Below are 17179 nucleotides of genomic sequence, written 5' to 3'. Positions count from 1 at the left end.
AGGGTAGTTGACTTACACCTTCTAGAGCACATAGGGTGGCACGGGATACATGCGGACGTGCATTGTCCTGTTGGAACAGCAAGTTCCCTTGCCGGTCTAGGAATGGTAGAACGATGGGTTCGATGACAGTTTGGATGCACCGTGCACTATTCAGTGTCCCCTCGACGATCACCAGTGGTGTACGGCCAGTGTAGGAGATCGCTCCCCACACCATGATGCCGGGTGTTGGCCCTGTGTGCCTCGGTCGTATGCAGTCCTGATTGTGGCGCTCACCTGCACGGCGCCAAACACGCATACGACCATCATTGGCACCAAGGCAGAAGCGACTCTCATCGCTGAAGACGACACGTCTCCATTCGTCCCTCCATTCACGCCTGTCGCGACACCACTGGAGGCGGGCTGCACGATGTTGGGGCGTGAGCGGAAGACGGCCTAACGGTGTGCGGGACCGTAGCCCAGCTTCATGGAGACGGTTCCGAATGGTCCTCGCCGATACCCCAGGAGCAACAGTGTCCCTAATTTGCTGGGAAGTGGCGGTGCGGTCCCCTACGGCACTGCGTAGGACCCTACGGTCTTGGCGTGCATCCGTGCGTCGCTGAGGTCCGGTCCCAGGTCGACGGGCACGTGCACCTTCCGCCGACCACTGGCGACAACATCGATGTACTGTGGAGACCTCACGCCCCACGTGTTGAGCAATTCGGCGGTACGTCCACCCGGCCTCCCGCATGCCCACTATACGCCCTCGCTCAGAATCCGTCAACTGCACATACGGTTCACGTCCACGCTGTCGCGGCATGCTACCAGTGTTAAAGACTGCGATGGAGCTCCGTATGCCACGGCAAACTGGCTGACACTGACGGCGGCGGTGCACAAATGTTGCGCAGCTAGTGCCATTCGACGGCCAACACCGCGGTTCCTGGTGTGTCCGCTGTGCCGTGCGTGTGATCATTGCTTGTACAGCCCTCTCGCAGTGTCCGGAGCAAGTATGGTGGGTCTGACACACCGGTGTCAATGTGTTCTTTTTTCCATTTCCAGGAGTGTATATGGAAATAGTGCTTTGCATTATGCTCATACAGTTTTGCAATGGCTTTATATTAGTGATGTTGCTAAATTTCAAGCAAAATCTTTTTATTAACCGTAACTCCATAACTAAACATTTGTGGACTTATGTTTACATGAACTTTTTTCTTTAGTTTTACTAGTAGAATAACATATTAAAATATTTGCATATCTTCGTGAATCACCCAGTATAATAGTATCAAACTGAATGTACAAAATCAGGCCCGGAATTTACTGTTTGTTTAGACTGAGCACCCAGTACTAACACACAACACTCATATCATATCAACATTGTAACCGATATTTTTGTCGCAAGAACTGGAATACCATTTTATCTGATGACCTGCTACTACTGGTTAAATTGTTCCTGTCTCGTAGTATTTTTGGTACCATTGTCGAACCACAAAATAATTTGTTGCTGCACACAATGTGGTAAGTGTAATCATTATGTGCAACACACCAAATGTTCTTGTAATGAGCAAAACACACACAAAAGCATCTGAATAAATGAAGGAAACAAAGTTAACATTTGTGAGTGGATGGACAAAAGGATAATCAACATAAGGGATTGACGGACAGTGAGTGCCATTATATGTTGAGAAGATATGGTCAAACTCTTGAAAAACTTCCACCTGGTGGTGTGAGTGGAACAACATTGTAATTGCTATTTGAAATTAGAAAAGTCATCCATAACTTGCATAGGCAAAAAGTAGTGTGTGTTGAATATTTGCAGGGTTCTAATACAGCAGTGCAAATGTCAAAACTGGAATATTTTGAACATTATTTCGATTTTTTGTGCGATTTTTCATTCAGGTGTAAGCCTAAATGTCACATATTTTGTTAAACATTAGGAATATAACTTTGTTCTTTTCAAGGAAAGTTTTTCCACTGTCAGTTCTCACATGAAAATTTAACAGCAAACGATAAGGTGCAACTCTTTCAGAGATTTTGGGTACTTCATTATGACATATAGATACAACTGTTGGCTTTATAGTGCACTGAGATGGGTGATGTGAAGAGACAAAGAAGGAAGTGCATCCCGTTGCCATCGTTCACTTGAATATCGATTGTCTTTAGAGATTGTTAAGGTATGCGTTTGTTGAAAGAGTGTAATGTTTAGCATATTACACATCAGCCATGCAAAATTTGGATCAACAGATTAATGAGTAATTCATCCCACAAACGTAAAAGAGGAAAGCACTCCAAAAGAACCTGCAGACTGCCAGATCATGACAGACTTAATGCTATTAAAATTCAGATATGAATGTGCACAAAATGTCTGCTCTTCTCCAGGAGAGGTACCTCGAACTACATATCAGTGAAAATATATAGAGTGATATTTTCAGAACTTATTTTAATATAAAATTTGGTGTTCCACAGTTAGATGCGTTGGTAGCCTTGGGAGACAGAAATTGGATCTTGATGAATTGAAATTCTTCAGGGTGGTGGTCTTTCAGGCCTGGAGAATGAGCAGTAGTGCTGTCCATAACAAGCATTACATGGATTGGCAGATTCATCTCAAGCCAATATTTTTTCACCGAAGGACCAAACAGTTCACTGAACCAATCACAAAAAAGATCATGTGTCACGGGCCTCCACATCACATTTAACCCACTCTTCTGGACTTTACACTTCTTGAAGGCTTGTGGAGTTCCTGAATGGTAAACAAGCAGCCGTTTAATTTACAAATCACCACTTGCAATGGCACAGAACAGCAATGCGAGACAGTCTTTCATTGGCTTCTGACCAGGCAATGCACTCTCCTCTCCTATTATTAAGGTACGCTTTGGCATATTTTTCCATAGACCCATCTCATCACAATTAAAAACCTGCTGTGGTACAAAACCCTCAGAATCAATGAGCAACTTGAAGTTGCTGGTAAAGTTCTCTACTGCCTTCATGTCGGAGCTGGCTGCTTCGCCATGCCTCACAATGCTGTGGCTGCCGGGTCTTCTCTTAAACTTCTCAAACCAACCAGAACCTCCCTTAAACTCTTCTTCATCTGCTGATTATCCTAGTGTCTTCTTAACAAAGCCAACAAAAATTACTCTCACTTTCTCACAAATGAAGTTCTTGTTAATACTGTTGCCTTTCAATCACTTCTCATTTATCCTTGTAAGCAGCAACCTCTCAACATCATACAGAATACGAAGGCATTCTTTAGTGTGCAAGCATGTCATTTCCATTTAGTTAAGGACACCTGTGGCGAGAGGTTTGCTTCCTGCTACCTTTGTGTTGGACACCTATCTTTCGTGAACAAACAGCAATGATGTGGAATTTTTATAAGTAGAAGTACTTGCCATGTCATGTATTATTTGCATAACAAAAGCACACCTGGAATTTTTATAAGTAGAAGTACTTGCCATGTCATGTATTATTTGCATAACAAAAGCACACCATGAATAATTTACAAATTAAAAGAATATGATGATGCACATACCACCCGTATTTGCAGATGACTGAAGTGCAGATGGTGTGCAAGTTGTAGACGAGTTATCTGAGATAGGTGTTGCACGAACCTTCATATACCGTTCAGCCAGTACCTAAGAAAGAAGAGAACTACAATATACATATTCTGAATGACAATTTGTTTTTTAATACAATTACCATTAAAGAACATTGATAAATATTAGGCTCCATAAATATTAATCACAATGGAAAATGGTTCTACAGCTATGTCAGTACAAACACCAAACTGGCAGCGACCAAGAGTTTTCTTTATTTCTGGCCATCAGTTTTGTTGGTGGCAAGAGTGCCGAGAAGTCAGTTTCAGTGGAGATAGCTACCCAAATAATTTTTCTAGCCTGATTATCACACAATAACACAAGCACTGTCAGTGGCAACTACACAGTATACAGTGTGCCAAGGCTGCTGCAAATCAGGAAGTGTTATCATTATGAACCAACCCAAATTGATAGGTACTATCTGATTTGTCTTCCTTGAAATATCTGCACTAGACAAGGTCACAATTGCATGTCGTCAATCGAATGTGCAGCAGAGTCCCAACAGTAACGGAGGTGAATTTTGTTGGTCAAGAAACTCTAATCTCTATTTTTACTACCGCAACCCCTCTGTCTCCATTTCCTTCGTCATCAGCTTTTTTCATTCATATCTGTCACATTTCCTTTACCATAACTTCTATTTGTCATTTACACTTCTTAATCCCTGTCTTCATTTTCTAATTTATTACATTTTCTGTTTAACACATCATCAAAATCTGAATTTATCTGTCACATTGTTATACCTACTACACTCATTACTTTGCACATCATCTCTTACGAGCTTCATATTACATTTGCCTCATCCTTTCTACAAAAATAATACAACTTTTTGTAAGATGTACATTTGACTGGTTTCAAAAAATATTTCAATAGATTTCAGATTTGGTGTACCTGCAGGCACCATTCCATGAGGTTCTGCCGAATACCCAGGCACTATTCATTACTGCACTAAACTTCATTGCAGTTCGAAGAACAACAGTCACTTGCCATTATCTGATCAAACATATTGCAGCATACTTTCAGAGAGAGAAAGAGAGAGAGAGAGGAAATAATTGCTTATAAATTGTTGCCTGTAAAAAAGAAGTATTTTATGGTAACCATATAAATAGTCGGCATGATGCCATATTTTTTGCTGAGAAACTGTACTGAAATACAAAACTGACTTGTTCCACATCAGAGTGAGACATCACAATTATGATCCAGTGAATGTTACGATAAGTAACTAACTAACTTGTTATTTACAGCATGCTAATCAGACATCTCTGCTTGTTTTACACTGTGAAAAGTCATATCTATTTACACTATTACATAGTTCCTCGTGGATTGTAAGCTCACTATTTTACATTTTGAAAAATAAATAAACTATCTCAAAAATAATGTATAGCTCCTGATATATGAAAATTATGAAAATAGTTCGCTTAGCTTTTTGCATGTACCATGGGTCACATTTGTGATGACTTGCCATATGTTAGAATGTCTCGGTAGTTTCACAAATAAGATACAACTTCTCTGTGAAAACAGGATTATATGCTCCCTGTTTACATTGTTGATTATTTTTGTTTTCCACAACAAAATTTGATAAATGTAGTAACAACCACATACATACTACCTACTCAGAAATTCACCACTGGAGTAGAATGAGTTGTCAAGAGGCAATGTTTTCAATGTATTTATAAAACTTTCATTATATGCCAGCAACTTTTAATTTGCAAGAGTTGCTGTCAAATATTTTTATGGCTACATACTTTCCCCTTTTTGTGCAACAGTAAGGTTAAGAGAGAGAGTGTGTGTGTGTGTGTGTGTGTGTGTGTGTGTGTGTGTGTGTGTTAAAGCAAGCACAGTCTGCCAAAATGTGGCACACAGTGATATGTACACCACAAGCACCACACACTGGAGATGTCTCTTGTCAGAGCAAGAAGCCGTGCATCATAGGGTTGTGGCCTATTTGAAGAGGAGTATGGAGAGCCTCATCCCACCTGTGTGGTTGGAAGGAGATATGTAACAGCAGTATTGTGGACTTTACTAGACGCAGTTTGACCCGTGGTAAAAATTGCTGTTTTGAAGAGCGTGCCACAGCGCGTAGTGTGAAGCAGTCGCCCTCCGTTTCTGGCAGTGGTGCCGCTGTGACAATTGCAGCTTTGGTGTCTCCCTCTGGTGGGAAAGGGGAAAGGTTGCCCGTTCACGTGCATTTAAGGGGCGCTATGAGCTCGCCAGTCAGTCAGTCGCGAACGCAGCAGCGGGCACTCGGTCGGTTGGTGCGGACCCGGAAAGACGGGAGATCCGCGCGCCTTCCTACATCCATTGAAGCGGCTGACAGCGGACGGTTTGGGAGATTGATTTGGAGGTGCTGCGCCAGGTCTTTTCGAGAAATCACAGTTTATTAGAAGTTAAGTGATTGGTGATATGTTGTGTGATTTACTCCTGTTAAATTCTACTTGTTTTCTTGGTCAGTCTCTCGTCCGCAGCTTGCTCATCTGTCTCTCATCCGCATTTGTTAGGCTGTTATTGTCTGTCTGTCGTTCAGAGCTGCCTCTGTCATGTTTGTCGGATTCGGCATGTTAACAAATTTATTGCTTTGAGTGTAATGGCCCAATACCTGAAATATGTTTTGATTTTGCCTATGATCTTGAGAGGCGGTTTCTGTGTACTGTAGAGCATCTAAACTTGTTTGGCCAGCCTTGTAGGATTTTATATACGACTGCATTTCATTGGCTTTTATTTAAATGGTCATTTTAGTATATAAAGTTGCTACCCTTTCACCGTAAGACTTTTCTTAGAAGTTAAAATCAAGTTGCACCTTCGGTGGCAAGGTCAATATTTTAGTTCTTAGTGTTTTTGTACCATTTCCATCCCTCCTACGGGGTTGCGTAGTTGGTGTGCTTGTGTAAATTGTTAAAACTTTTAGTTTAAAGTAATCTGGTGTGTTGCAGATTTGCACCAGTGTAGTCTTTCAGAGCTGTTGCGAGCAGTCGTAACTACGGCCGTTTCAAAAGGGAGCGGCAGGGTTCTCTGCCAGAAAGCTCATACAGTTAAAACTTATTTCCTTCTGCTGGTTGCTGGTTGTTCGGGGGAGGAGACCAGACAGCGAGGTCATCGGTCTCATCGGATTAGGGAAGGACGGGGAAGGAAGTCGGCCATGCCCTTTCAAAGGAACCATCCCGGCATTTGCCTGGAGTGATTTAGGGAAATCACGGAAAACCTAAATCAGGACGGCCGGACGCGGGATTGAACCGTCGTGCTCCCGAATGCGAGTCCAGTGTGCTATATTTCCTTCTGCCTCTGAATAAATTGTAACTTGATAACTAGAGGGTGCTTTTGCTTATAATTTTAAATCTGTTTCTTTATATTTAAAAAAAAAAAAAAAGCTTTTAGGAATAAAATTCCCATTTCTTAAACGCAATTGGGTTATGATTTCATCAATTACTACCTGGCAACTACTTCCACGCCCATATAGTGTGATTAAATGTGTTAATGTTCTTGATGAATCACTAGTAAATAAAATAAATGTTTGAGAATATTCTTTGAATTTAAATCCATGGTTCACAGTTTATTATCCGCTACGCCCAGCCACTCTTCTCCCCATCAACACATGACTCTGTACCTCAACAGTGAGGTGATAGCATGCAGGAGGATGGCACATTGAACTAACTGAGGATCACTACACGCCTCTTTGGCTGCTACATCTTGCCTTTCATTTCTCGCAATACCCAGCCTTTGTAAGTGGAGAAGGGAGTCCTCGATATCCTCGACTACTGTATCACCTGGGTACATGCATTGCAGAGACTGAAGGCTCTCAGGGAGTTGAACAGACAAGGGATTTAACAGGTACAGCATATCTCATCTGCTCCAGCACCCTCAAGATTGCAGATATTAAGTATCAATGACTGTGACGTCTGTAGGCAATTGACTCTTTAAGATACAATTAATGTTAAAACACTGGAAAACATAGTATTAAAAGTATAAGCAGGAGTGCAATCTCTCCTGCACTGTGCTAAATCTAATGTCACTGTGGGTCTCTGCAGTAACCAGCGAGGCAGTTGGTGAAAACCCCGGATTTGAACCTGTACAAGCCACACACCAAAGGACTCCAGCATGCACTTTGCACAGATCCCAAACACCCTCATTGCTCGTGGATAATTAGTAAAGAGGCATTCCATAGCTGAACAAGAAGTCTACAGCTACTTACATCGATACTTCGCAATACACCTTACGGTGTGTGGCGGAGGGTACCCCATACCACTACTAGTCATTTCCTTTCCTGTTCCTCTCACAAATACAGCAACGGAAAAACGACTGTCTATATGCCTCCATAAGAGCCGTAATTCCTCATATCGTATCTTCATGGTCCTTATGCGCAATTTATGTTGGAGGAAACAGAATCATTCTACACTCGGCTTCAAATACTGGTTCGCTAAATATTCTTAATGGTGTTCCTCAAAAAGAATGTTGCCTTCCCTCCAGAGATTCACATATGAGTTCTTGAAGCATCCCAGTAACACTTGCATGTTGTTCAGACCTACCAGTAACAAATCTAGCAGCCCGCCTCTTAATTGCTTCGATATCTTTCTTTAATCCGACCTGGTACGGATCCCAAACACTCAAGCAGTACTCAAGAACAGGTCACACTAGCATCCCACATGTGGTCTCCTTTCCAGATAAACCACATTTTCCTCAAATTCTCCCAATAAACCGAAGTCCACCATTGCCCTTCCCTACCACAGACTTCACAAGCTCGTTCTATTTTATACCGCTTTGTACTACTATGCCCAGATATTTAAACGACATCACTGTGCCAAGTAGTAAACTACTAATTCTGAATCTGAACATTACCGGTTTGTTTTTCCTACTCATCCTCATTAACTTACATTTTTCTACATTTCGACATGGCTGCCACTCATCACACCAACTACAAAGTTTGTCGAAGTCACCTGACTTCGACACCTTACCATACACCACAGCATCATGAGCAAACAACCACAGATTGCTGCTCACCCTGTCCACCACATCATTTATGTAAACAGAGAATAACAGCAGTCCTGTCACACTTCCCTGGGGCACTCCAGACAATACCCTTGTCTCTGATGAACACACACGGCCAATTGATAACTTACTGGGGTCTATAACTTAAGAAGTCTTCGAGCCACTCACATATCTATTAACCTATTCCACATGCTTGTACCTTCCGTAACAGCCTGCAGTGGGGGCACCACTGCAAATGCTTTCTGGAAATATGAAATCTGCCTGATGTCCTTCATCAATAGTTCGCAGTATATCATGCGAGAAAAGGCAAGCCGAGTTTCACACAAGCAATGCTTTCTAAAACCGTGCCGATTCACGGACATAAGCTTCTCAGTCTCAAGAAAATCTTTTATATTTGAACAGAGGATACGTACAAGGATTCTGCAGCAAACCAATGTTAGGGATATTGGCCTATTATTTTGCAGAGTCTGTTCTTTTGTCCTTATTTCACATAGAAGTCATCACAAACTTTTTCCAATCACTTGGGACTTGGCACTGGGCAAGAGATTAGTGATAAAAGCAAGCTAAGTAAGGGGGCCTAGGCCATAGACCACTCTTTGAAAAAATGAATTGGGATTCCATCCAGACCTAATAACTTATTTGTTTTCAACCCCCTTTAACTGTTTCTCTACACCAGGGATGCTTATTACTATGTCATCCATACAGGCGTCTGTTCAATGGTCAAATGATGATATGTTTGTACAATTCTCCTGCATGAATGATTTCTTGAACGTGACATTTAAAACTTCGGCTTCCGTTTTGCTACCTTCAGCTGCCATACCAGACTGGTCAACAAGTGACTGGATGGAAGTCTTAGACCCACTTATCGATTTTACATAGGACCAGAATTTTCTCGGGTTCCCTTCCAGATCTTTGCTAAGGTATGATGGTGGTATTAGTTGTATGCTTCACACATAGATCTTTTCACAAATGCAGGAATCTCTACTAACCTTTGCTTGTCATAATTTGCACGTTCTTTGAAGCAAAAGCACAACAGCCTCCATTTCCTCAGCACTGTCCAAATCTCATTACTAAACCATAGTGAGTCTTTTCTGTATCCACTTACTAGACACACAATTCTCCAGACCACGACTTACAATCTGCTTAAACTTTGCCCATAATTCTTCTATGTCCATGTTTTCACATGACTGTCTGTCGGTAACCTAAAATATATCCATAGACATTCCAGTCTATACTACAGCGTAAACTCGTCTCCAATTAGTAATGCATGATCTGGGTATTTTTGAACTACTGACCAAAGACATTCTTTGAATGACTCTAGAATTGCCACAGCAGAATCAGGAGGCCAGTAAAAACATCCAACAATTAACTTGGTTTCACCCTGACCAGGTAACTAACTTCAATGTCTCACTCAACTTCGACCTCAACAGAGAGAATATTTTTGTCAACTAAAATGAGCACTGCCCCTCCTATGGCCTCTAATCTGTCTTTCTGATATATATTCCATGACTCGCTAAATACCTCAGAGCTCTCTACTTTGGGTTTCAGCCTGCTCTCCTGAGAATAATTTGAGTGCGCAAACTTTCCTGGATGGCACTAAATTCAGGAAATTTGTCACAAATACTTCAACAATTCACTGATAAAACTTTGACAGTCAAAGTGTCTTTACTCTGAATGTGGACTGACTTCCCATGCTGTGTACTGACTGGCAAGTGTTCAACAGAATACCTCAAACTACTGCCTAACCTGAAAACCCTTGATGTGTCCTCCACAAGTACTCTGCTACCCAAGGAGCTGCTTCCCTTCTGTAGTGCACCCTGATCTAAGTTAAGTCCTACAAATCCCCAACCGATAACACAGGTCTAGAAATCTCCAGCCAAGACCATCACAGAGTCGACAAATCTTTTGGTTGAGAACCTCCACTCGGCTCCAAGCCAAAGGACCCCAATCAGCTCTGCAAACAATGCTGCAAATTAAGAGTTCCGCTTGCATCCTACACGTGAGGCCAACAGCCTTCACCACTTCCGGCAACTGCCTGTATAAACTAAAGATGGCCTCAGAACCCATGTGATAGGCAGCAGCGGTGCCATCGTCAGTTGCAACTCCACCCTGCACACTTGATATGAGCAGGCAAGACTGCCTCCATAAAACCCTCCCTCCCATATGCCTGCTCAGACCCTGCTGAAGGAGTGACCTCCTGGGCACCCACAGAGTGAATGGGCGAAGCCAGACAACCAGTCTGTGCCTTGAGAGGTGCAAATGTGTTACCATCTGCCACGCACTCCACTGTGAGAGCGACTTCTCTGTGTCGATTACACTAGGAGATGCCTCAGTACCAGAGCCCTTGGGTGAAACAAGGAACATCTAAATGTCACTTGCAACATGCTAGATTCTCCACCACCACTACACCTAAAAGCAGCAGCCTGAATGTGACCAACTGTAGCCAAAAGCACAGTCAGCTGTTCGAGAACTGTGGGCATTGACAAACACTGCTACCAGTGCTAACACTAGCAACCTCTGTTTTTGTAGGAGCATCAGCTTTTTGAACTGGCTGTTTAAGAACTTCAGAAAAGGAGGTAGCAAATGTATGTGTGTGTGGGAGGGGGGGCTGCATGGTCTTATAGATCTTTTTGGCCTCACTATATGGCATCCACTTCATTGTTTTAACTCCCCTGTATCTTCCTTTCTTCAAGGAAGACACTGCAGTCCCTGCTCCAGTCAGGGTGATCTCCAGAGCAATTTACACACTTTGAAGAAGATGAACTACTGACTCCTTTGTGGGCAGCCTTACCAAATTCGCCCCAAGTGGTTTCCGCCTTGCACCTTAGATTGGTGTGCCCAAAGCGCCAACTCTTAAAACATCACACTGTGTTAAGAACATATGGCTGCATGCTTAGGTGAAAGAACATGCCCGTATGTGCTCTGGAAGTTTCGTGCTGTTGAAAATAAGTATACACGAGTCTGATTTAATCAGATTGTCATCAACCCTTTTCATTATAGTTTGTACGTTAGCAATGCCTTCTTGGGGCCCGTCAGCTTTCAGTTCCTCTTTGGGAGCATTTACCAGATCTCTGCATGGCCCAACAACTTTGCTGTAGTTCAAGGTGATGTGTAGCTAAGTTTCAATTGCATATTCCCTGAGGCATTTAGCTTTCTGGAGGTTCTTTATAGTTGTTGGGAACTAGAGCTTTCTACCAACAGTGTAACATTGCAGAATCGCTTGACAGATTTGAAAGTGCCATCAGTGTCTCTAAACCCTTTTGAATACAGAACCGGGAAGCTTTCTCAAAGCTGCCCTCTTTCTTTTTAACTATTAAAAACACATTCTGGCTGGCACTACGCATTCTGTTGCTATTAACGCAAGAACTCTGAAAAATCCCCAAGTCAGAAGGACTGGCTAAATGAGCCCTCTTGTGAGGCTGGGTGTTAGTATCTTTCAGTGCCCCATCCATTCCGCTGGGAGGAAGAGGAGAAAACTTGGAGCATTCCATCCACATCCCACAAGCAGCTAGGAAAATAATGGTCCACTCAGACAGAGCCCTGCCTGCTCGTGTAAGCCTTATACAACTGAGATGCAGCAGCTTCCCCAGAAGTTGCCTGCTAATGACTGTTCCACCTCAATAGCCATGCATCTCATCAGTGCGCATCACACCCAAAGACTGAGTGGTTTTTTTATAGATTTTTTACCCTCCTCACAATCCAGGCTGTCCCCATTCCCTGTGCCACACAATATTCCACCGCTGTACCACACAGCAGTTGTTGAAGCATGCCCAGCGTTTACGGTGACAGAGGACTGGTGGCACTTACAGTCCTTAGCTCCGGAAGCCCCGGGTCCCCAAGCAAATACCCAGCAAACAAATGCTGACCTGCTTAGGGCATTATATTGTAGATAGTAAAGGCTTTTGTACCTAGTGTTATTTTTATGAATGCAATTACTGTTTTCAAATAATGACTGATTCTTCGCAAAAAAATTTATCAGAGAGTAAAATGTATTGTGAGGTTGCTGTTAGTATGCCTGATTTATTAAACAGGTGCCAACATGAAGTTCAAGGCTGGACACCAGATTTTAACCCTACAGTATGTTTATGTGCAATAAATAACTCTGTGTATGGGTGGAATTGTCCCAGGATATTATTCTATATGAAATTAAAAAAAAGTAGAAGTCTGATGTTTCCATCACCAAAATCAGCAATTACATGCAGAGCAAATGTTGCTGAACTCAGGTGTTTGAGAAGAGCTGTAATTAAAAGAAAGTGTTGTCCATTAAGGTGCTGCTGCCCTGCACAATTATGACGAGTAAAATTTACAACTGAAGATACACTGTAAATGTTAAGTAAAATTTTTCCATCCTTTCTTTGCTCAGACTCCAAAAAATATTGAAATCGCCATAAATTATTATTTGTCTCCATTTTTCAAACAAATGACATAATAAGGTTTCAAATTTTTGTAAAAACCTCTGAAAACTTCCAAGAGGGGATTCGTAAAGTGTACTAATTATAATTGTGGTGTTTGTCACTACAACTTCACATGCACAGGCTTCCTAGTCTTATTCTGGTGGAAACTACTTGTATCTACAGTTTTGATTTTGTAAATACATGGCAGCTAATTCTTTAGCCTTACTGCTTCTGCAATAGGTACACTATGTGATCAAAAGTATCTGGACACCTGGCAGAATATGACATACAAGTTCATGGCGCCCTCCATTGGTAATGCTGGAATTCAATATGGTGTTGGCCCACCCTTAACCTTGATGACAGCTTCCACTTTTGCAGGCAAACTTTCAATCAGGTGCTAGAAGGTCTCTTTGGGAAAGCCCATTCTTCACGGTGTGCTGCATTGAGGAGAGGTATCAATGTCATTCAGTAAGGCCTGGCACGAAGTCGGCGTTCCCAAAGGTGTCCTATAGGATTCAGGTTAGGACTGGACTCTGTGCAGGACTGCCCATTACACAATGTTATTGTCATGCTACAGGCCGTGCATTATGACATTATGATAAGGTGCTTGATCATGTTGAAACATGCAATTGCCATACCCGAATTGCTCTTCAACAGTGGGAAGCAAGAAGGTGCTTAAAACATCAATGTAGGCTGTGCTGTATTAGCGCCACGCAAAACAACAAGGGGTGCAAGCCGCCTCCATGAAACAGAAAACCACACCATAACACCACCGCCTTCAAATTTTACTGTTGGCACCACACACACTGTAGATGATGTTCACCGGACATTCGCCATATCAACACCCCACCATCGGAACGCCACATTGTGTACCATGATTCGTCACTCCACACAACTTTTTCCACTGTTCAATCGTCCAATGTTTATGCTCCTTACACCAAGCAAGATGATGTGTGGCTTATGAGCAGCCGCTTGACCATGAAATCCAGTTTCTCACCTCCCGCCTGTCACAGTACTTGCAATGGACCCTGATGCAGTTTGGAATTCCTGTGTGTTGGTCTGGATAGATGTCTGCATATTAAACATTATGACCCTCTTCAACTGTTGGTGGTCTCTGTCAGTCAACAGATGAGGTTGGCCTGTATGCTTTTGTGCTGTACGTGTCCCTTCACTTTTCCACTTCACTATCACATCAGAATCAGTGGTCCTAGGGGTGCCTTAGGAGTGTGGAAATTTCGCATACTGACATATGACACAAGTGACACCCAATCAACTGATCACATTCAAAGTCCGTGAGTTCCGCGGGGCGCCCCATTCTGCTCTCTCACAATGTCTAATGACTACTGGGGTTGCTGATATGGAGTACCTGGCAGTAGGTGGCAGTACAATGCACCTAATATGAAAAATGCATGTTTTTGTGGGTGTCCAGATACTTACTTCTGATCACATAGTGTAGGTGCTAATTTATAATCTTCAATATCCAACATTTTTATTCTTATATTTACATGGTGCCCAGACAGGCAAAGACCGTCATCTAAATTTCCAGTTCTTTTTTCATCCAAGGAACCACAGATTCTGCTGAGGTGGGATGGTTTGCATGCCTCAGTGATACAGATAGCAACCACAATTGAAGAAACCTGACAAACATGTCGCTCCTGAAAAGGGGCAACAGATTTTTAGTAGTTGCATGAGCAGCAGTCTGGGGGACTGTTTGATCTGGCCTTGTAACACCCAAAATGGCCTTGCTGTGCTTGTATTGTTATTGGCTGATAGCAAGGGGAGGCTACAATTGCTACTTTTCCCAATGATATGCAAGCTTTACTGTGTGGTTAAATGATGATGGCTTCCTATTGGGTAAAATATTCTGGAGGTGAAATAGTGCCCATTCTGATCTCCAGCTAGGGACTCCTCAATAGGATGCCATAATCAGAAAAAAACTGAAGTGGAATTCTACAGATCAGAGCATTAAAGTTTAAATTATTTAATTGGGTAGGCAGGTTGGAAAAATTGAAAAGGGAAATGGATAGGTTGAAGTTACATAAAGTTGGGATTAGCGAAGTTCAGTGTCCCCCCACCCCGACTGCCATGCGACGGGCAAGTGTCAGATTCCCAACTGCTTGGAGATTTTTTCCACTTAGAGACTGGGTCATTTTGACTATTTTTCAACCTTGACTGTCTCAATAAATATGTAAAGGTTTTTTTTACTGCCACTACCTGTCACAAACCATTACAAAAACAACTTTACAATAAGGTCATACTGATGTTACATAATCTTTTCATAAATGCTGTGGTCGTCATCCTGAGGAAGATGTCACTTTGGAAGCTGGACTGATGTTTGCACAAAAATGTTTTGTAACGGTCACTCACTTTGTTGTTCTGGCGTGGCAGTCTCGTTGTGATGTGCTGAGGTGTTTCCATTTCTGTGGCTCTCTTGGTCACCTTATTGTAAAGTTGTTTTTGTAATGCCATTTAGCCTGAAGATGAGGTATTACCTCAAAAAATGTCGCTAAATAAATAGGTAATACAATAGTTGACAAAGTTTGTGACTGGTAGTGGTAATTCAAAAAAAAAAAAAAACAACCTTTACAGAGACTGGATGTTGTGTTATCCTCATTATCATTTCATCATCATCATCATCATCATTGACAAATAAGTCACCCAACCCCCAAAAACATGCATTTTTCATATTAGGTGCATTGTGTTGCCACCTACCGCCAGGTACTCCATATCAGCAACCTCAGTAGTCATTAGACATCATGAGAGAGCAGAATGGGGTGCTCTGCGGAACTCACGGACTTCGAAGGTGATCAGGTGATTGGGTGTCACTTGTTTCATATGTCAGTATGCGAGATTTCCACACTCCTAAACATCCTTAGGTCCACTGATTCTGATGTGATAGTGAAATGGAAATGTGAAGGGACACATACAGCACAAAATCATACACACCAACCTCGTCTGTTGACAGGCAGAGACCGCCGACAGTTGAAGAGGGTCATAATGTTTAATAGGCAGACATCAATCCAGACTGTCATACAGGAATTCCAAACTGCATCAGGAGCCATTGCAAGTACTGTGACAGTTAGGGAGGAGGTGAGAAACTTGCCATATGATAATTTCATTTTCAGTGGAATTCAGTGGCAGGATGAACAGGGCTTCTGGTATGGTGAGTTCAGAGTTATAAATACAAAATCAAATAGAAATAAAGCAGTATTAGATCTAATAATGAGTAAGGAGACAGAAATGTGGATAAGATACTATGAGCACCACAATGAAAACACTTTCATAGCCAAGATAGGCCCAAAGCCAATACCCACCACTGTAGAACAACTTTTGTATGCCGCATAGCTCCGCATATGATGAGATTATATATATATATATCTATATATGATGAGATAAAAGAAATTATTTAGATAGTTTAGTGGGAAGGAAACTTAACTGTGATGGGTTACTGGAACTCGAGAAGAGGAAGAGAATGAAAAATAGCAAGAAATAGGCTGGGGGAAAGGGATGAAAGAGGAAACCACCCAGTAGAATTCTGCACAGAGTACAATTTACTCATCACTAACACTTCACCGAGCGAGGTGGCGCAATAGTTAGCACACTGGACTCGCATCCAGGAGAACAATGATTCAAACCTGTGTCTGCCCATCCTGATTTAGGCTTTTCATGATTTCCCTAAATTGATTCAGGCAAATGCTGGGATGGTTCCTTTGAAACGGCATGGCACGGCCAACTTTCTTCCCCATCCTTCCCTAATCCAATGGGACTGATGACCTCACTGTTTGGTCCCCTCCACCAAAACAACCAACCAACCAAGCTAACACTCTAAGTGCCATGAAAGAAAGTTGTATATGTGGCAGGGACATGGAGACACTGGAAGATTTCAGAATGATTATACAATGGTGAGAGAAAGGTTTTGGAGCCAGATTTTAAACTGGAATACATTTCCAGGGACAGATATGGAGCCTGGCCACAATTTATTGGTTATCAATTGTAGGTTATAGCTGAAGAATTTGCAAAAAGGTGGGAAATTAAGGAGATGTGTCCTGGATAAATTAAAGTTACCAGAGGTTACAGAGTGTTTCGAAGGGAATATTAGGCAGTGATTGACTGAAACAGGAGAAAGGAATATGGTAGAAGACAAATAGGCAGCTTTGAGAGATGAAATAGTGAAGGTAGTAGAGGATCAAATACGCAAAAAGACAAGGCCTTGTAGAAATCCTTGGGTAACACATGAGAGATTGA

General features: G+C 42.2%; 1 protein-coding gene across 1 annotated transcript in view; it reads right to left on the bottom strand.

Annotated features, from left to right (window-relative positions):
- Nucleotides 1-17179, bottom strand: part of LOC126469754 (RNA exonuclease 1 homolog) — a 223285-nt gene that overhangs the window by 88568 nt on the left and 117538 nt on the right. Inside the window, exon 5 of the mRNA XM_050096969.1 lies at nucleotides 3500-3602. Within this exon, the coding sequence (XP_049952926.1) occupies nucleotides 3500-3602 (103 nt within the window). The remainder of the gene's footprint in view (nucleotides 1-3499; nucleotides 3603-17179) is intronic.

This window comes from Schistocerca serialis, chromosome 3 (genome assembly GCF_023864345.2).
Source record: "Schistocerca serialis cubense isolate TAMUIC-IGC-003099 chromosome 3, iqSchSeri2.2, whole genome shotgun sequence".
In the NCBI taxonomy this organism is placed as follows: domain Eukaryota; kingdom Metazoa; phylum Arthropoda; class Insecta; order Orthoptera; family Acrididae; genus Schistocerca; species Schistocerca serialis.
This window is presented reverse-complemented; position numbering and strand designations above follow the sequence as displayed.